Source organism: Lutjanus erythropterus, chromosome 4, assembly GCF_056507025.1.
Source record: "Lutjanus erythropterus isolate fLutEry1 chromosome 4, fLutEry1.hap2, whole genome shotgun sequence".
Classification (NCBI taxonomy): Eukaryota; Metazoa; Chordata; class Actinopteri; order Lutjaniformes; family Lutjanidae; genus Lutjanus; species Lutjanus erythropterus.
This window is the reverse complement of record NC_139320.1, coordinates 18,997,406-19,013,277: the sequence shown is the minus strand read 5'-3', so window position 1 is coordinate 19,013,277 and position 15,872 is coordinate 18,997,406. Positions and strand designations below refer to the sequence as shown.

General features: G+C 39.8%; 1 protein-coding gene across 3 annotated transcripts in view; it reads left to right on the top strand.

Annotated features, from left to right (window-relative positions):
• Positions 1-15,541, top strand: part of ets1 (ETS proto-oncogene 1, transcription factor) — a 47,619-nt gene extending 32,078 nt beyond the window's left edge. For all 3 annotated transcript variants that reach the window (XM_084717211.1, XM_084717212.1, XM_084717213.1), the window contains 7 exons: positions 3,612-3,731; positions 4,495-4,695; positions 5,325-5,402; positions 6,047-6,292; positions 8,041-8,301; positions 13,789-13,907; positions 14,861-15,541. In XM_084717211.1, coding sequence (XP_084573337.1) covers positions 3,612-3,731; positions 4,495-4,695; positions 5,325-5,402; positions 6,047-6,292; positions 8,041-8,301; positions 13,789-13,907; positions 14,861-15,076 — 1,241 coding nt within the window. In that variant the 3' untranslated portion in view covers positions 15,077-15,541. The remainder of the gene's footprint in view (positions 1-3,611; positions 3,732-4,494; positions 4,696-5,324; positions 5,403-6,046; positions 6,293-8,040; positions 8,302-13,788; positions 13,908-14,860) is intronic.
• The last annotated feature ends 331 nt before the right edge of the window (positions 15,542-15,872 follow it).

Sequence of the window (15,872 nt, the reverse complement as noted above, 5' to 3'; positions counted from 1 at the left end):
AAAAAGAAACTGGAAGACCTAATTTTACAAACAGCCAGACAGACACTGGTTACATGGGCGAAGGAGGGACAGCTGCTGTGCATTCCAGACGAGGTCGAGACATCAGCGAGTGGTGAAAACAAGCATGAACTGTATGTTGCCCCAGTGTACTGCTGGCAGATGAAACCACCAGCCAGAGGAGATGCCAGAACATCTGGGTTCAACGAATGGCGGTGCTGTGAGAGGAGTGACACTACTTTTCCTCAGCGCTAGCTTGCCTTCAAGCCTTTTGTGATCTGGTTTTTGACCATTTTAATTGACATGCAATGGAGACAGACAACCAGGATGAGCTAAAGAGAGAGAGAAAAAGTCCAGGGCTCAACAATAAGGATTGCCTGCTTGCCCGAAGCAAGTTAAATGCCATACTGGGACAATAAATCTAGCAAAAAGAATCAAACCATTTAACTATTTTGATTATTGCAGATGAGTAACATCTGCAAGTCCTGTTTGAACCGAAAAGTCAAGTTACTTATGTTTGGTAACACTAAACATTTTCTACCCTAATTGATGCAAAGATGGCTGAAAATGCTGTGAGACGTTCAAGTACAGACATTTCTGTCGTATTAAACTGAATATATTTGGAGTTTAGACTATCAAAGTGACACAATTAAAGACATCATCTTGGACTTTGACAAACTAAGATGCACATTTTCCACTATTTCCTGACATTTTATAGGTGTTGCAGCCCTAGATTAAACATGGCATTTAAAGCTAGAACTTTCACATTTTGTTGATTTTGGATTCCCCTGTGAACAACAGCATCTCCACAAAATGTAACATCAAAAATAAAATCAGGTACACAAATATCTCCACCACTTTTTTTAGCTGTCTAATGTACAACTCACTATAACTTTGCCTGATAAAATGTAAACACAACTTATCTGATTTCAAAGAGAATCTGAACCAGTGGCAGGCATTAAGAGTAACTATATAGAAATACAAAAAATCTGATGGTCTTGTTTGCTTATGTAGGTCATATAGAGGCGTAGCTTTAACTTTCTTTGCTTATTTCATAACCACTAATAAATAAAACAGTTTTCACTGTGGCAAACAAAAAAAATGATTTTTGTGTGCACCATACCCTGTCAAAGCCTCAAGATGCCCTGTTGTGGTCTACTGAAGTTTTGCCTCACACACTTAACCCCCCAGGTTGATCAGACAAGACCATACAGTTATCTCATACTGCAGTCTCTACCCGATCATGATATATGTCTGTCTTTGTTGTGTAAATGGGTGTGGGTGTTTTGCAGATTGAATGATAAAGGCACGTCAGTTAATTGGAACTCTGCAGGGCCTTTTTGTGTCTATTTACAAGTCATTTGTTGAGTCTTGGCTGGTATAATCTTCAGCAGTCTGTTCTAGTGTTTGTGGCCTGGGGGTCTTTCCCCTTCTCCCCCTGTCATCGCCCTTGCTTTCCCCCTTCATCCCATACTTCTGCAGCCTGGTCAATCTAATTAGATGAGTGCGAGTCATCAGGCACTGTTTAAAGCCATCAAAGGGAGCTCTGTTCCACACTGGGTGCCCACTGGCTGTGAGCAGAGAACAGTAACCCCAGTGTGTGACCGGGACCCTCGAGACAGCCCACCCCCTGACTCTCCAAGCCACCCGCCAGTAGCCACGGTGACATCATCACCTCATCCCCCGACCCCTGACCTCTCAGAATGGTTGACCCCATGCTTGGTCCGGTGACAGTAGGCCCACTGTGCAGGGGCAGCATGGTAGGAGGGCTAGCAGGGGTCATGGTGTCAGTGATGGGCACCAGGCGCTGCTCTCCCACCTAGAATGTGCAGGCAGGAGAGAGGTTAGTGTTTGTGGTATGTGCAAATAAACTTGTGTGTTTATTTTAATGCAGTGCCAGATGAGTTGGATATGCCTAAAGAGAGCCTAGAGCCCGACAGATACCACTCTATAACTGTATCGGCATGTAGTTGTGCAACGTGCACCTACATGAAAACTTTTTTTCTTTGTTTTTGTTAGCTTTATAGCAGCATTTTATGTATAATAACTCTTTTTTCTTAATTCAGGTTTGATATATACATATAGTTTTCTTTATAGTATTTATAATTCTTAAAATACCAGCGTTAAGCTACAAAATCCTGCCTCCAAAACACAATAGTTAATCACTTGGAATAATTGCAAAAAAAAAAAAAAATGTGTGTCATTTAGAGATAGATATTCTGTATTTTACATTATAAAGAATTATTGTATAAAGAATATCAGATGATTCACAACACTGATCCCAAATCAGTAGCAGGGCTAAAGAGGGCTAACTTCAGAAGCCAGCATCTGTGATGGTATGGGCATGTGTTAGTGCTCATGCTATCGTGGCTAACTGTCACATCTGTGAAGGCCCCATTAATGCTGAGAGGCGCATACAGGTTTTGTAGCGACATATGCTGACATCCAGACAAGCTCTTTTTCAGGGATGTCCCTGCTTATTTCAGCAAGTCAGTGCCAAGACACATTCTGCACATGTTACTAAAGCGTGGCTTCATGGTAGAAGTGTGCAGATACTATACTGACCTGCCTGCAGTACAGACTTGTCTCCCACTGAAAATGTGTGGCACATTACGAAGCAAAAAATACGACAACAGAGACCCTGGACCGCTGAGCCACTGAAGTTGTATATCAAGCAAGAATGAGAAACAATTTCACTTTCATGACTTTCCTCAATTCTCAAAGCTTTTTGAGTGTTAAATGAAAATGTGATGTGTCACAGTGGTAAACATTCCCCTGTCCCCTGTGGCAGTCATCAAGTTCAGTGTGTATTTTCAAAAAACAATTAAGTTCATCAGTTTGAGCATTAAATATCTTTATTTCTTATGTCTTTGTGTTGTACTCAATTGCATATAAATTGAAAAGGATTTGCAAATCAATTTTAACTTGTGTTTTAACGTGTGTTTTGTACAGCAACTCTTTTGGAATTGTATTGTATACCAGTATCAGAGTTACTCTCAGAACTCCAGTACTGGTTGTACCAAGACCCTGCCTGAAATAGCAGAAACTGTAGATATGGTGAAAATGTGCTTGTATTACATTTCTGACTAATTCTGAGTAATTTATAGACTGCCAATAATCATTTCCACTATGCCCTATTCAGCCCACTGAAACGTGTATCACTCTGCAGAAAAAATCCACATGCAGTCAGTGCCACCTCTGTTTTTAAACAATTGAGGTGGGACGGTGTGACAGCTCTTCTTTAAATTGGCTCTGATACGGAGACAGTGTCTGTCTAGACGGGTTGTAATTGTTGAGCCATGTTGTTGATCACGGTCAGATACAACTGTTGATTTTGTTTGTGTGTGTGTGTGTGTGTGTGTGTGTGTGGGGATATCTAACTGAACCACATTCACAAGTCTCTTTCCCGCCCTCTCTCTGTCTCAATTCAATTTTCCATTCAGGAAGCTTCATCGGCATGAAACACAATACAGGATGCATTGTTGTAGCTTGTGTTGTCGATAATAATTAAAGCGGTATATAATATTAGCATATTAGTAATTGCAGTCCCAAAAGAAATAGACATTGATGTTACACAAAATAATATCATGATCGATGTAATTTGTGATTGGCAGATCCGGAGTGTGGAGATGTCCCCCTGCTAACTCCAGGAAGTAAAGAGATGATGTCCCAGGCTCTGAAGGCCACCTTCAGTGGCTTCACAAAGGAACAGCAGCGACTCGGTATTCCCAAAGGTAAGACTGTCAGCTACTTGTGTTCTTATTGGTCCCTGTTAACATTTTCATCTGGCAAATGAAGTCTTGTCAGCAAAGCATGGGCCCTCAAAACCACCTCGACGTGTCACACATCAGGCATGCACGTTCATTAGATCACAGCACATCATAGCCTGCTGTAGATCATCCAGGGAAGGCATCTCTTTGAAGGGTTCAGAAAAAAAACCAGGAGACACCCAGTTATTCCAGCAGTGACTCTACATTACATGCATGTCACTCCAGGCAGACTGACTGACTGCAGCATCCAGAGAATGTAGACACAGAGACAGACAGTGAAATAATGAGTTAGCTTCCTAAATGGAGGATGACCGCAGAGCCTCTTCATGCTGTTTGGAAACAGCAGGACTTTCGGTATGTGTCTGTGTAATCATACTATATCTGCAAACTCTGGTTTTGGCTTGTCATTACCACTGCTGTTTACATCCACCGCTGCCTCCCTCCCTGTTTGTTGTTGATTGACTTGTTATGGGCAGATATATTTACCACAGTGTCGGTGTGATAGCTGGCAGCATAACGGAAGAGCTAGAGTTAGTTTTCTCACAGTGAAAACATAATACAGAATGTGCTGCAGTTCACTGTCTGTATGACAGTGATCTGTATTGTCATATCAGTCACAGGTTAGGATTAATGTTTGAGTGACTCTGTGTGTGTTTTATGTGCATCTCAGTCTGAATGCACATCTGTTTTTATAAATATTGCGTGTAACAATCGTGATCCTCTTCAGATCCCAGACAGTGGACAGAAAACCATGTGGCTGAGTGGCTAACATGGACAGTGAATGAGTTCAGCCTGAAGAATGTTGACTTTGACAAATTCTGCATGAATGGAGCCACCCTGTGTGCGATGGGGAAGGATCGTTTCCTCGACTTAGCACCTGACTTCGTGGGCGACATCCTGTGGGAGCATTTAGAGATGCTTCAGAAAGGTAAGCCCGCCATACGGGTTTTCTGATTCATTAAATAATGATTTAAATTATGTTGCATCAAACTCTAGTTTAAACTATGATCCAGTATTAGCTTTTGAAATGGCTGCCTTTAGAGCAGCTAAAAGTTAATGGTTTGCCCCCATCTTTTATACTTACCAGGTCCTGAGAGCGCTCAAATTTATTTTATTTACTCATTTATTTATTTCCATATTGATTAAACTATTTAATGTTGGTTTACATGAATGAACGTCACACTGAGATTAGCTTTTAACTGAGCTCTGCTTAATTTCAAATCTGGATTGACTCAATTCAAATCTAGTTTTGCTGAACTCTCTTTAGAACTAATTTTAGATTAAATTTATCTTCATTAATGCAATTGTTAGTGCAACCCAGTCTCAGAGACTCTTTATCTCACATACAGTATGTGAGAAATACTCACCATACAGAGTGAAATCACTGCTTGCACCAATGTAGGACCCTGCTGGCATTTGTTATAGTAACAGGAACCAAACAGGAAGACACAATTTAGCTCAGGTCATTAATTTTTGATAATGCTGGATGCAGTTACATGATACATGAAATCAATGACGAGGTCACTGATGCTCATTCTCTATCTATTTTTCATGAAGAGGATACAAAGCATTACCCCATCAATGGACTGACCTCCAACTTCCAGGAATCACGTTATACCTCAGACTACTTTGTCAGTAAGTACTCATCACACTCAAGTCATCATTCTGTGTAATGGCATGGGATGCGTGCCTAAGATATGAATGGAAATGATAAAGGGGGAGTGGTTTAATGTTGTGAATAAAAGATTGAAGGGATAGTTTGAATCATTTGGAGTGGAGTTGTATGAGACATTTATTGATCATCAGTGTATTAGCTATAGTAAATGGCAGCCGGCACGCCCCCAGTCATGAGAGGCACCAGCATAGAACCTAAGCAATGTACTGCTTGGGATGGGACGCTTAAGAAAGGTCCACCTAAAAAAAAACTTGTTGTTGACTGTTAACGTTTTGGATATGGATGCCAGGAAGAAACCTGGAGCTATGGGTCTATATTGACCTCATATCATAGAAGAGAATAGGACATCACTGTAAGTTTTGCTAAAGTTAGCCACATGTCTGATCAATACTTCTGCCTCAAATCTACAACATTCATCTTATGCAGTCAGCACTGTGTGTGTGTTTTTTTTTCTGGACTATTGTCACACTAAGCAATTGGGCAACACTTCAGCACACGACCGATAATGACTCTGCTCTTCTAAGATTGATCTTTCTTTTCTGCTTTGCTCCTTGCTCTCCTTCTCTGCTTTCCATCTCCACTCATTGTCCTTTTGTGTCTCCAGGCTACGGTGTTGAGCATGCTCAGTGTGTCCCTCCTTCTGAATACTCAGAGCCCGGCTTTATCACAGAGTCCTACCAGACGCTTCATCCCATCAGCTCAGAGGAATTGCTGACGCTCAAGTATGAGAGTGAATACCCTGCTGTCATCCTGCGAGACACGCCCCTCAACCCGCTGCAGGGGGACTACTTCTCTGTCAAGCAGGAGGTGGTATCCCCTGACAACATGTGTGTGGGACGCCTCAGCAGAGGTGAGGGGTCACACGCTGGATATGAGATTTAAGCACCGCAGTGATGAAAGTGCTGCACTTCTTTTTTAATCAACAGTTTGTTTGGATCGTTAGATAAGTGTGTCCACATGTGCATGCATGTGTGAGTGCATGTGAAACGTTGAGTGTTTGCGTGGGTGTGTGCATGTGTGTGTGTGTGTGATTGTGCTGAAGCTACCAGAATCTTGTCATGCCACATCAGCGTGCATGTATTAGAAGAGAAGAAAAGCAGGCTCTCTGGCTGGTTTGCGGTTCAAACAAACCCGTCTCGTACACTCTAGACTGTGTTGGGAAAAAAAAAGAAAACTCTATTGTTTTTGTCAGAGTGATACACGAACCAAAGCCACAACGTGTTCTCTTGCCGCCCGGCCTTTATGTAAAACAGTTCAAGTGGTGTAACCTTCAAGAATTTTTTTTTCCTCAACTCAACTTTCTGGGTAAGGAGATAGAGGTGTCATCCTTGGTTAGCGAGCGTCGGGTTTTCTCATGAAACTGTTTGCTTTTCTGAATGCGCAGGCTTGTTTTCTCTCCCAGTGATAGTTTACAGAGGAATTAGCAGCATGGTTTACATTTATAGCCATAAAGCCAGGATTTTCTTCTCACAAATCCACAGCTGTATAAATGAATAGCATGTGTCATGTACACTATACAAGCCTCCCTCCCAGTGCTTTAAGCATTTGCCTGTAAGGTATGAGGTCCAATCCCCATGCATGACAACATACCAAGCTTGTGAGGGTTGTGTTGTGCTCTCCCCAACGTGGGAAAGTATTTCGTAGCACGACTGATATCCACATGTGGCTTCAATTTCAGCAGTTGAAGATTTCAGCATCAATGGAGGCGCTGCATTATCTGTCATTTGATAATGGCTCACCATTGAAAGCCTCCTCTTATCTTTCCCAAGGTCAAAAATAGCAAGGCAATTTGTGTGATTGTCTTCCATTTAAAATCAAGTCCAAATGGTGGTTGTAAAAGGGAAATGAGGTGTGAAATGGAGAGAGACGTGGCACCATACAGGACAATATAGCTTAGTGAGCAGGAACATAGTTTACTGCTAAGGTGTTGTTCATGCCACTTTTGTAAACATTGCTCTTATAATAACAATTAACATTCTTATGCATTGAAATATCACATTGAAAAATAGGTGCACATCCAATCTTAGGTATGTTTTTTTTAAAGGAAAATCAGAGTCATTTAATGCTTTATAATAAATAAATTGTAAATTGATAGTTAATTAAATTATAGTTAATTGTTATTTTCCTGTTATCAAACAATATTGAGAATTTGTTAAAGATAACTAAATGATTTGTAAACCTTTAAGAAAAAATCACATAGAGAGAATGTGTTGTCTATCTGGATGGTTGCAACTGATGTTAACAAAACTTAATTAATTGATTAATTATTAAATGATTAATAAAGACTGTGTTGTGCATCTATAAATATTATTTACAAGGCCTTTACAAAGTTGCATTAGATGTTTTTAAAACTACAGTTGCTTAATAAATGGTTTATAAAGCATATATAATAAATAAAATAAACTATTAAGTTTAATCCACTATCACTTTACCATTTACTTTGACAGTTATGATAAAGTGTTACAGACAGTCAGAGTCAGACATGATACAAATTCAGGCTTTATTCGAAAATTAAAATACAATATGCTATAAAATTTTGTGATTTTGTAACAACTTTCTTTCTCTCTCTCCCCATTTCTCTTCGTCCGTCCCTCACAGGTAAGCTCGGTGGCCAGGACTCCTTCGAGAGCATCGAGAGCTTCGAGAGCTGCGACCGATTGACCCAGTCATGGAGCAGCCAGTCTTCATTCAGCAGCCTGCAGCGGGTACCTTCATACGACAGCTTTGACTCTGAAGACTATCCCACCGCCTTGCATGGCCACAAGCCCAAGGGCACTTTCAAAGACTATGTGAGGGAGCGCTCAGACCTCAGCAAGGATAAACCCGTCATCCCAGCAGCAGCACTGGCAGGATACACAGGTACGATGTCCAGAAGTCATGGTTTATATATTATAATATTGTAGAGAGTCCCACCCTGAAAAGCATTTTAGAGACCTTTTTCACAGCAGATTTTCTTAAAAATGTCAAAGCAACATTAATCATCGCTCTGTTCCATTAAGGTGTGCCAGTGACAAAATGTAAATGTATTTTATTTCATTTATAAACTGTAGAAATGTAGCCAACAAAGATTACATCACATTCTCTGCGTCATTCCTGTGTTCTCCGTCTGTGAGAGCTGCAGAAAGAGATTTACACACACACAGATACACACGCACGTTTATTTGTGCTGTAGAACGTAACCACTGTGAAACAATCAGAAAATAATGTTTTATTTCAATCTTATTTATTATTTATTATCTTATTTGTTTTGTTTTAACTTTGAATAACAATCAACAATCAATGTTGAATACAATTATGAATATGCAAGTGAGCTCAAACGAGGTAAGAAGTCAAATCTTTAATATCCTGTTTGTTGACATTCACTTCTCTACATTGTGGGGAAAAAAATCCCATGGTCTTGAAGACTTAATAGACTGCAGAATTCATTTCAATAATCCATAGAATTTCATAGAATGCATTTGTGCAAATAGAACTAGTATTTGTAGTAAAAATAGTATTTGTTCTTTCTTGTATATTGTCTAAAATATTCTCAAAGGGTGCAGAATTGTTCCTGCCACCCTTTCTATAGGAAAAAAAAATTCAGTGCAGCAACACACTTGTTTATGCTCTGCAAAAGCTCCAGATGTGGAGGTGCCTTAATGCACCACTTTTAGACCAAAAGAAAAAACACAAAACAAAAAAACGACACCTTTTTACCCCAGCAACCCGAGTCATGCACATTACAGGAAACAGAATAGATTTCACTCGTACCTTCTTCTTCTCCTCTTGTTTTCTCTCTCTATATCTCTCATACTCTTTTGTTCTGTCTTCACTTCTCATCTACCTCCTTGTTATCTCCAGCCCGCATCTCAACCTATTTTTTTCCAGGTCGTCCTAGCAACGCTGGTGAAATATAGAAATTCTGTCTGCCCCTGCATATAACACTAGAGTAAAATTATCTTCTCATCTCATGAGGCATCTTCATACCCATACAAGCTCAAAGAGCTGGTTTATGTATGTTCTCCAGGTTCGATAAGATGTGGAGATATCTGCAAGCTCTTCTAAAGCATATGCACTATTTTAGCATCTGTCATGGCTTTTGGTCTAAAAACGGTGCATAAAAAACTACCACTGTTGCTACTTTAAACAGTTTACCAGAATATGTATGTTGACACAGTCTTAAATGCTGTGTCTATAATTAAATTAACCTAGGAACATAGGAAACTTAAACCTCATAATGTTGCATTAATACATGAAAATGGTACTGTCTAACTCATGTGTTGCATAGCAAAATACATTTTAAACCTATGTAGTCATGAGGAGAGCGTTTAGTTTGAGTTGAGTCTTTTTGACGTACATTTCCTTTTCAAAACTGGATTGTTAGACACTGGATTGCCTCTTAACACAAAAGTGTTTGGGACTTTTTCAGTCATGTTTAAATTATAGTCACAAGGCTACTCGATTGCCAGCATTGGAAAAGGGGAAATCCAAGCAAATTTCTCAACGTCATTAACAATGCATACATCAGATATCAACAGACTGCCCCAAAGTTGGTATGCACAAGTTAATTGGTCATCCGTATGGTTATTAGTTCAAAAGCCGCTTATAGAACAATGAGTCATTCATTCGTAATGATGCTGGAAAGATGTCATAATGTACGTATAATCAAATAATGAGGAGCAAGACGGTCTGAAAGCCCCTCTAGTAACCATTAGACGCTGTGTTGCTCCCTGCACTGCATTTGAGGAAAAGTGGACTGACCCAAGAAACTAAAAATAAATGGATGAAAATAAATATGATGCATACGCTGATGTAAATAGAATAAGTATTTTTACATCTTCTCAGATTCATGCAAGTTTTAGTTTGAGGCAGGAGTTTTATGGCTGAATCTACATTTTTCTGAAGTATGCTTTGACAAAAATCCAGACTAAATCAAAATGTAAAACTAAGCATGTGGAAATATCTTTGCAACATTCTGACTCAATTTACCGCTTCACTCTCGATGTCTGACATGTATCAGTTGTTACAGCAGGATAGACGAGTCCAAAGAGCTCATGTGTGAAAGCCTGCCGAGTGTTTCCTGCCTAATGCATAGTAATGTCTTCTCACTGAGGAGAGTGTGCTCCTCGGAGTTTTTACACAATGGGAAAAGGGCAAGATGGAAAAAAAAATCATGCTAAAATACCCCCATTTTCCTGAAAGGGAAAAATGTCAAGCAGCCGGCTCTGGTCCTAGCTGTTATTTGGAGCAGCGTAAGGAGAGTGTAGTCCTTCAGAGATGGAAGCATTTTTTGTGCATGCATTTGTGTGCATGCCCATGTGCATATGTGTGTGGGTGGATGAAGACAGGGAGTGCAAAAGAGAGAGAGAGAGAAACCTCAACCCAAAAAAAAAAAAATCAAACCTCAAAATAAAGAGACAGACTTTTGAAAAATTCCAAATCGATGTTTATGACAGCTTGCAGCAGTCACAAGGTGACAGGTGACACTTGTAGCGAGGACAGGGAGCCTGATAAGGCTGCAGAGAGATAAGTGAGGCTCCAGTTGTCATGTCTGTGGTTTCCTGTGACAATTTGCCATTTACACTTCTGTCTACATTATCATCAGGCAGCCTGACAACATGGTGAACCTTTAATCTCTGATACTCTTATACTCTGTGTGTACAAATGCACACAGAGGTGCTTTATTTGCATCCCCACTAGATTTAGTCAAGTGTAAAAAATTAGCTGTATTGATGATACTTTGTTTATATCCAGAGGTGGCAAGTAACTAAGTACAAATACTTAATTACTTAAGTATTCGAGTTTAAGAGTTCTGTATTTACATTATTCCAAATGTTTTCAACAGTGTTCAAATGCAAAGAAATCCGTAATTTATTCAAAGCATTTTCTGCTAGCTAGTTTCTAGCAGGTTTAGTCATGTTCACGGTCTTCCTTTCTCCCTCATATCCTATGTTTTCCCAGAAGTCATAGCATCCAGCAACAAGCTAGCAACAAACGCACCATTACCTTGAATGAATTATGGATTTCTCTGTGTTTAATATTGTTGGAAACATTTAGAGACAGGTACACAACTCAGCAAGATTTTATTCACATTTTATTTGAAGTTAGAATGCTTTAATAGTCTTTGAATTGTAGGAAGTTCAGTTAGCTTTTCAGGAACAGGAATAGGCTGTAAAATTGTCCTTCACAGGCCTCCCTGTTACTCTCGTACTCTGAACACATTGCAGAGCTTGTACTTTTTAACTTTAACTCAAGCAAGGAAGTGGAATCAGTACTTCTTTTACTTTTCCAGTCTTTTTTAAGTATCTGTACTTCTACTAGAGTAAAGAATGTGTGTATATTTGCCACCTCTGTTTTTGTCATGTTACTGAGTTAAAACATTACATATTAGCTGGTTCCACCTTTTCAAATATTACAATCCTGATCCAAATATATTTGAGTTGTGATTATTTACTTTTGGTGTAATTATCATTAGAAATGAATCTTCAGCTACAGCCACAACCACCACCCAGCTTCCTTGCTATAGCTGCACATGCTCAAGACTCATGTAGCGTGCCGAGGGTCAGACACTTAACTCTGCTGTGAATGCAAGCCCCCACCCCACCCACCCTTTTGCCACACTGTATGCTTTTTCAATGAGGCCCATTGTGCACGGAGACTTGTAACATATTTTTGGAAATTTTTTTTTGTCAAAGGGTCGCCTGCATTCTGGCGTGAGAGCACAGGGGGCTGGTAAACGGGCACTGTATCACCCTTATGTGGGCTCGCTGTTACAGTAGCAGACTTTTTGGAATGTGAGTCAAAGCTTTCTGTCTGAAAGAGACCCAGTGTTGCACTATTTTCCAAAGTCGGGGTGGCTGTTGTCATGCACCTTCTCCAATCCTAGCGGGAGCAAAAAGAGGGCTCGCAAGCACCATTTCAAGCGCTCAACCCACACGTCTGTTTCCCTGAAAGCTTTTGTTTGTGTTGTATAAGGGTACATTTGGTTTTCAGAGGCACTCGAGAGAGGTGACTTTTGCTTAGCTTCAGTTTTGCTGAGGCGGTGTGCTGCATAGGCAGGTGTGATTTCTACATGCGAGCCTCAAAAGTGGGTGGGTTCGTGTATGTGCCGAAAAACCACAAGATCAAAGTGTGCTGCAGTGAATCTAGTTCAGAGACAAGACCAGCCTTTTTTTGGCTGTCTTTGTTCTGTTTTCCCTCGTTTTTTTCCACGACATGTAATAAGCTGTTGTTATAGCGTTGGAGTTTGGTTTTAACAGGTTATTGTATTACTCTTTATTCATAAAAAATGCAATCCATTATAACATTACAGATGACTTAGCAACCGCTGTCTTTCTCACACACACACACACAGTCTGTATTCAAGCCTCTAAGACGTGCTGGTGAAGCCTAAAGGCAGCGCCTCTTATTTTAAACTAGTGATTTCATCAGTATGGAACTCATACAGACACAGACTCTAGATTCACATACTGCACAGGGCAACTGGCAGACAAGGGAATACATGATGAATGGGACTGTTGTATTTAGGAGGACATTTAGTTCCACTGCTGTACTTCAGTCTGACCCAGATTAGAAGGTTTACTTTGTCCCTCTTCAGACAGAAGTGAATAATTGCTATGAATATTCAACACTTTTCATACATAGCAGAAATATACAAAATACTCCTCTTTTTGACCTGGATTGTACTTCTCTCACTATTCAGAGACTTTCAGAGCCTGTGTGAGAGTGTCCATGGATCCTTAAAAAGTCTAAATTCTAATAGTCTGAGTTTTAGGCTTTAAAATCTTGTAGAATGTCTTCACTATAATTTTGACAGGCCTCAAAAATTGAATGGATTATGAATTTAACATTAGATATAATGTTGCATTAACTTAAGTCTTGCTTTTAAATATTTTAGGAAAAAAATTATATTGCTCACACCGTAGCAACTACAAAATGAAACTAACAGAACCAGTATTTTCATATTACATTGCATTCATAATGGTCTTAAAAAGGTCTTAACATCTTAAAATGAACTTGATAAAGGATACAGAAACCCTGCAGTGCATTGACAGTATATAGATTTTATGTACAATGTGTCTCACTTTTGTCTTATTTTGGCGATTTTCCTCTTCCCAGAAATGTGTTTTACCACTGCTGGGTTTCATTTAGCATCAGCATACCATAGATGGAATATATTATATTTAAGACAGCACATAGTGACATTCAACTAATAATAGAACTGCAGAACTTTATTTTGAACCACGCTCACACAAACTGAATTAAATCCACACACTGTGCAGTGTCTACACAACCAACATTGTGTCCTCTCAGTAAATAGTTTTTTTTTTTTTTTTATTAACACCTTCTCTCCCATCTGTTCAACAGGCAGCGGCCCCATCCAGCTGTGGCAGTTTCTTCTGGAGCTGCTGACCGACAAGTCTTGCCAGTCCTTCATCAGCTGGACAGGCGACGGCTGGGAGTTCAAGCTTTCTGACCCAGATGAGGTGAGAGGTCGTGACCCCGCTGGTCACTGGTACACGTGCTGGGAGGTCCTAAGTAGTTAGCCAGATGAACAAGATGTCTCCTGACTCTGTTAAAAAACATTTGCATGCCATGTTTGGCTCCATCATTCTTTTTGGAAATGTTAACTTGGCTGGTTTTGCATTAATAGTGTTTCATTTCAAAATGTGGGCGATTACATTCTCATGATGATTACCAGATTTTAAACAAATGGTTTTAATTTGCAACTGCACTATTTTGTTACTCATTTAAAAAAATATTTATTTGACAGAAAACATTTATTTATTGTACAAAATCATAAAATGAGAATGATACTATATAACTAGACATTAAGGAAACATGCAAAGTTATATATATTTCCACAGCAACGGTACAGACAGCATGTTATGTGAAATTTCTCTTCTGTGTCAGAACAACTGTCTTTTGCCTGTTTCATGTCTATTGGAGTTAAAATTAATGCTCGCTAATGTTCGCTGAATGAGTAAATGCTTGTTTATGAGTCATAAGAAATTATTTTATAATATATTTTTTTTTTTTAACTATTAAATTGAGCAATATGTTAATGGGGTCTGGCAGGCCGTAAGGAGGCTGTCGCTGAAGTCCATCTCCAGAGTGTGTATTTTCAGAGCAGTGGGTTATCGGTTCAATTTTACCTTGACAGACAACTGACAAAGTTATAAACAGCTGATAGATGTACAGTGTAGGACTCATCATCGCTTGTTATTGTACAACCACTCATCTGACCTGACCTTTGAAACTGAGAGGAGGGAGCTGGGGGTGGAAACAACTCACTTCACACATAGATTGTATATTAAATATGACGTGTATGGCTTCAATTCACTATTTGGCTGCAGTGTTCATTTTTGAATGCTAGGTTTTCACATATTTCTCCTGTTTATGAATCATCTTGACTGGTTTCTTCCCTGTGTTGTTTCAGGTTGCACGGAGGTGGGGCAAGAGGAAAAATAAGCCCAAGATGAACTATGAAAAGTTGAGCCGTGGCCTACGCTACTACTATGACAAGAATATCATCCACAAGACATCAGGGAAACGCTATGTCTACCGTTTTGTCTGTGACTTAAAAAGCCTGCTGGGCTACACACCCGAGGAGCTCCACGCAATGTTGGACGTAAAGCCCGATACAGACGAGTGAAAAACCAAGAACAAGCAAGGAAGTGAAGACAAAAGTTAAGGAGCCACATGGACTGTGGCTCATCATAAAGTGGTCTTAACTGTTTGATAGAGTCGGTAAACCGTTTTTTTGGGGACCAAAAATGTTTTTAATGACGAATTGTGGTCTTTTTTGTCAACTTCAAGCTCCTGTCTCGCGGACCACGTTTTAAAAAGAAGGCACAAGCCAAAAGAAGCCTGTATTCATACCTTGTTGCATTTGAGATGTGTGTGTGTGAGCGTGCGTGTGTGTGATATCTGCCGGTATTATTTAGCAGCTCGAGGCAGATGGAGCGCCATCGGGTAGAGTTCAGGTTCACTTCTGCCTGCCTAAGTAGCATAGTGGGGAGACAAGAGGACCAAGACCGAAAGTCTGAGAGAAGCGAGTAAAAGAGCAAAATAAAAATGATTTATTTCATTGTCGGGGTAAAGAGATAGCGGACAGAAAGTTCCTGCTAAGAAAAAAAAAAAAAAAAGGTTGCCAAAATGTAAAAACCAAACAAAGGAAGGTATAATGTCCTATTTACATACATGCTCACTGAGTTTTCAGCTTGGACCAAAAAGTGTTGTTTCTAATTTGTTGTTTGAGGAGCGTATCCTTGTGCCAGTATTATAATTATTGATGTTCAGAGCAGCCAATGTAAACCTACCAGGCATATATTGGAAATGTGTCTTGTGTTGTCAATGAAGGTGTTACAGTGGAACCAAACATTCGCTGCCAAGTCGAACCATTCTGTTCTCAAGGAGCCTTTAACTGAAATGTGCTGATTGGTTATCAG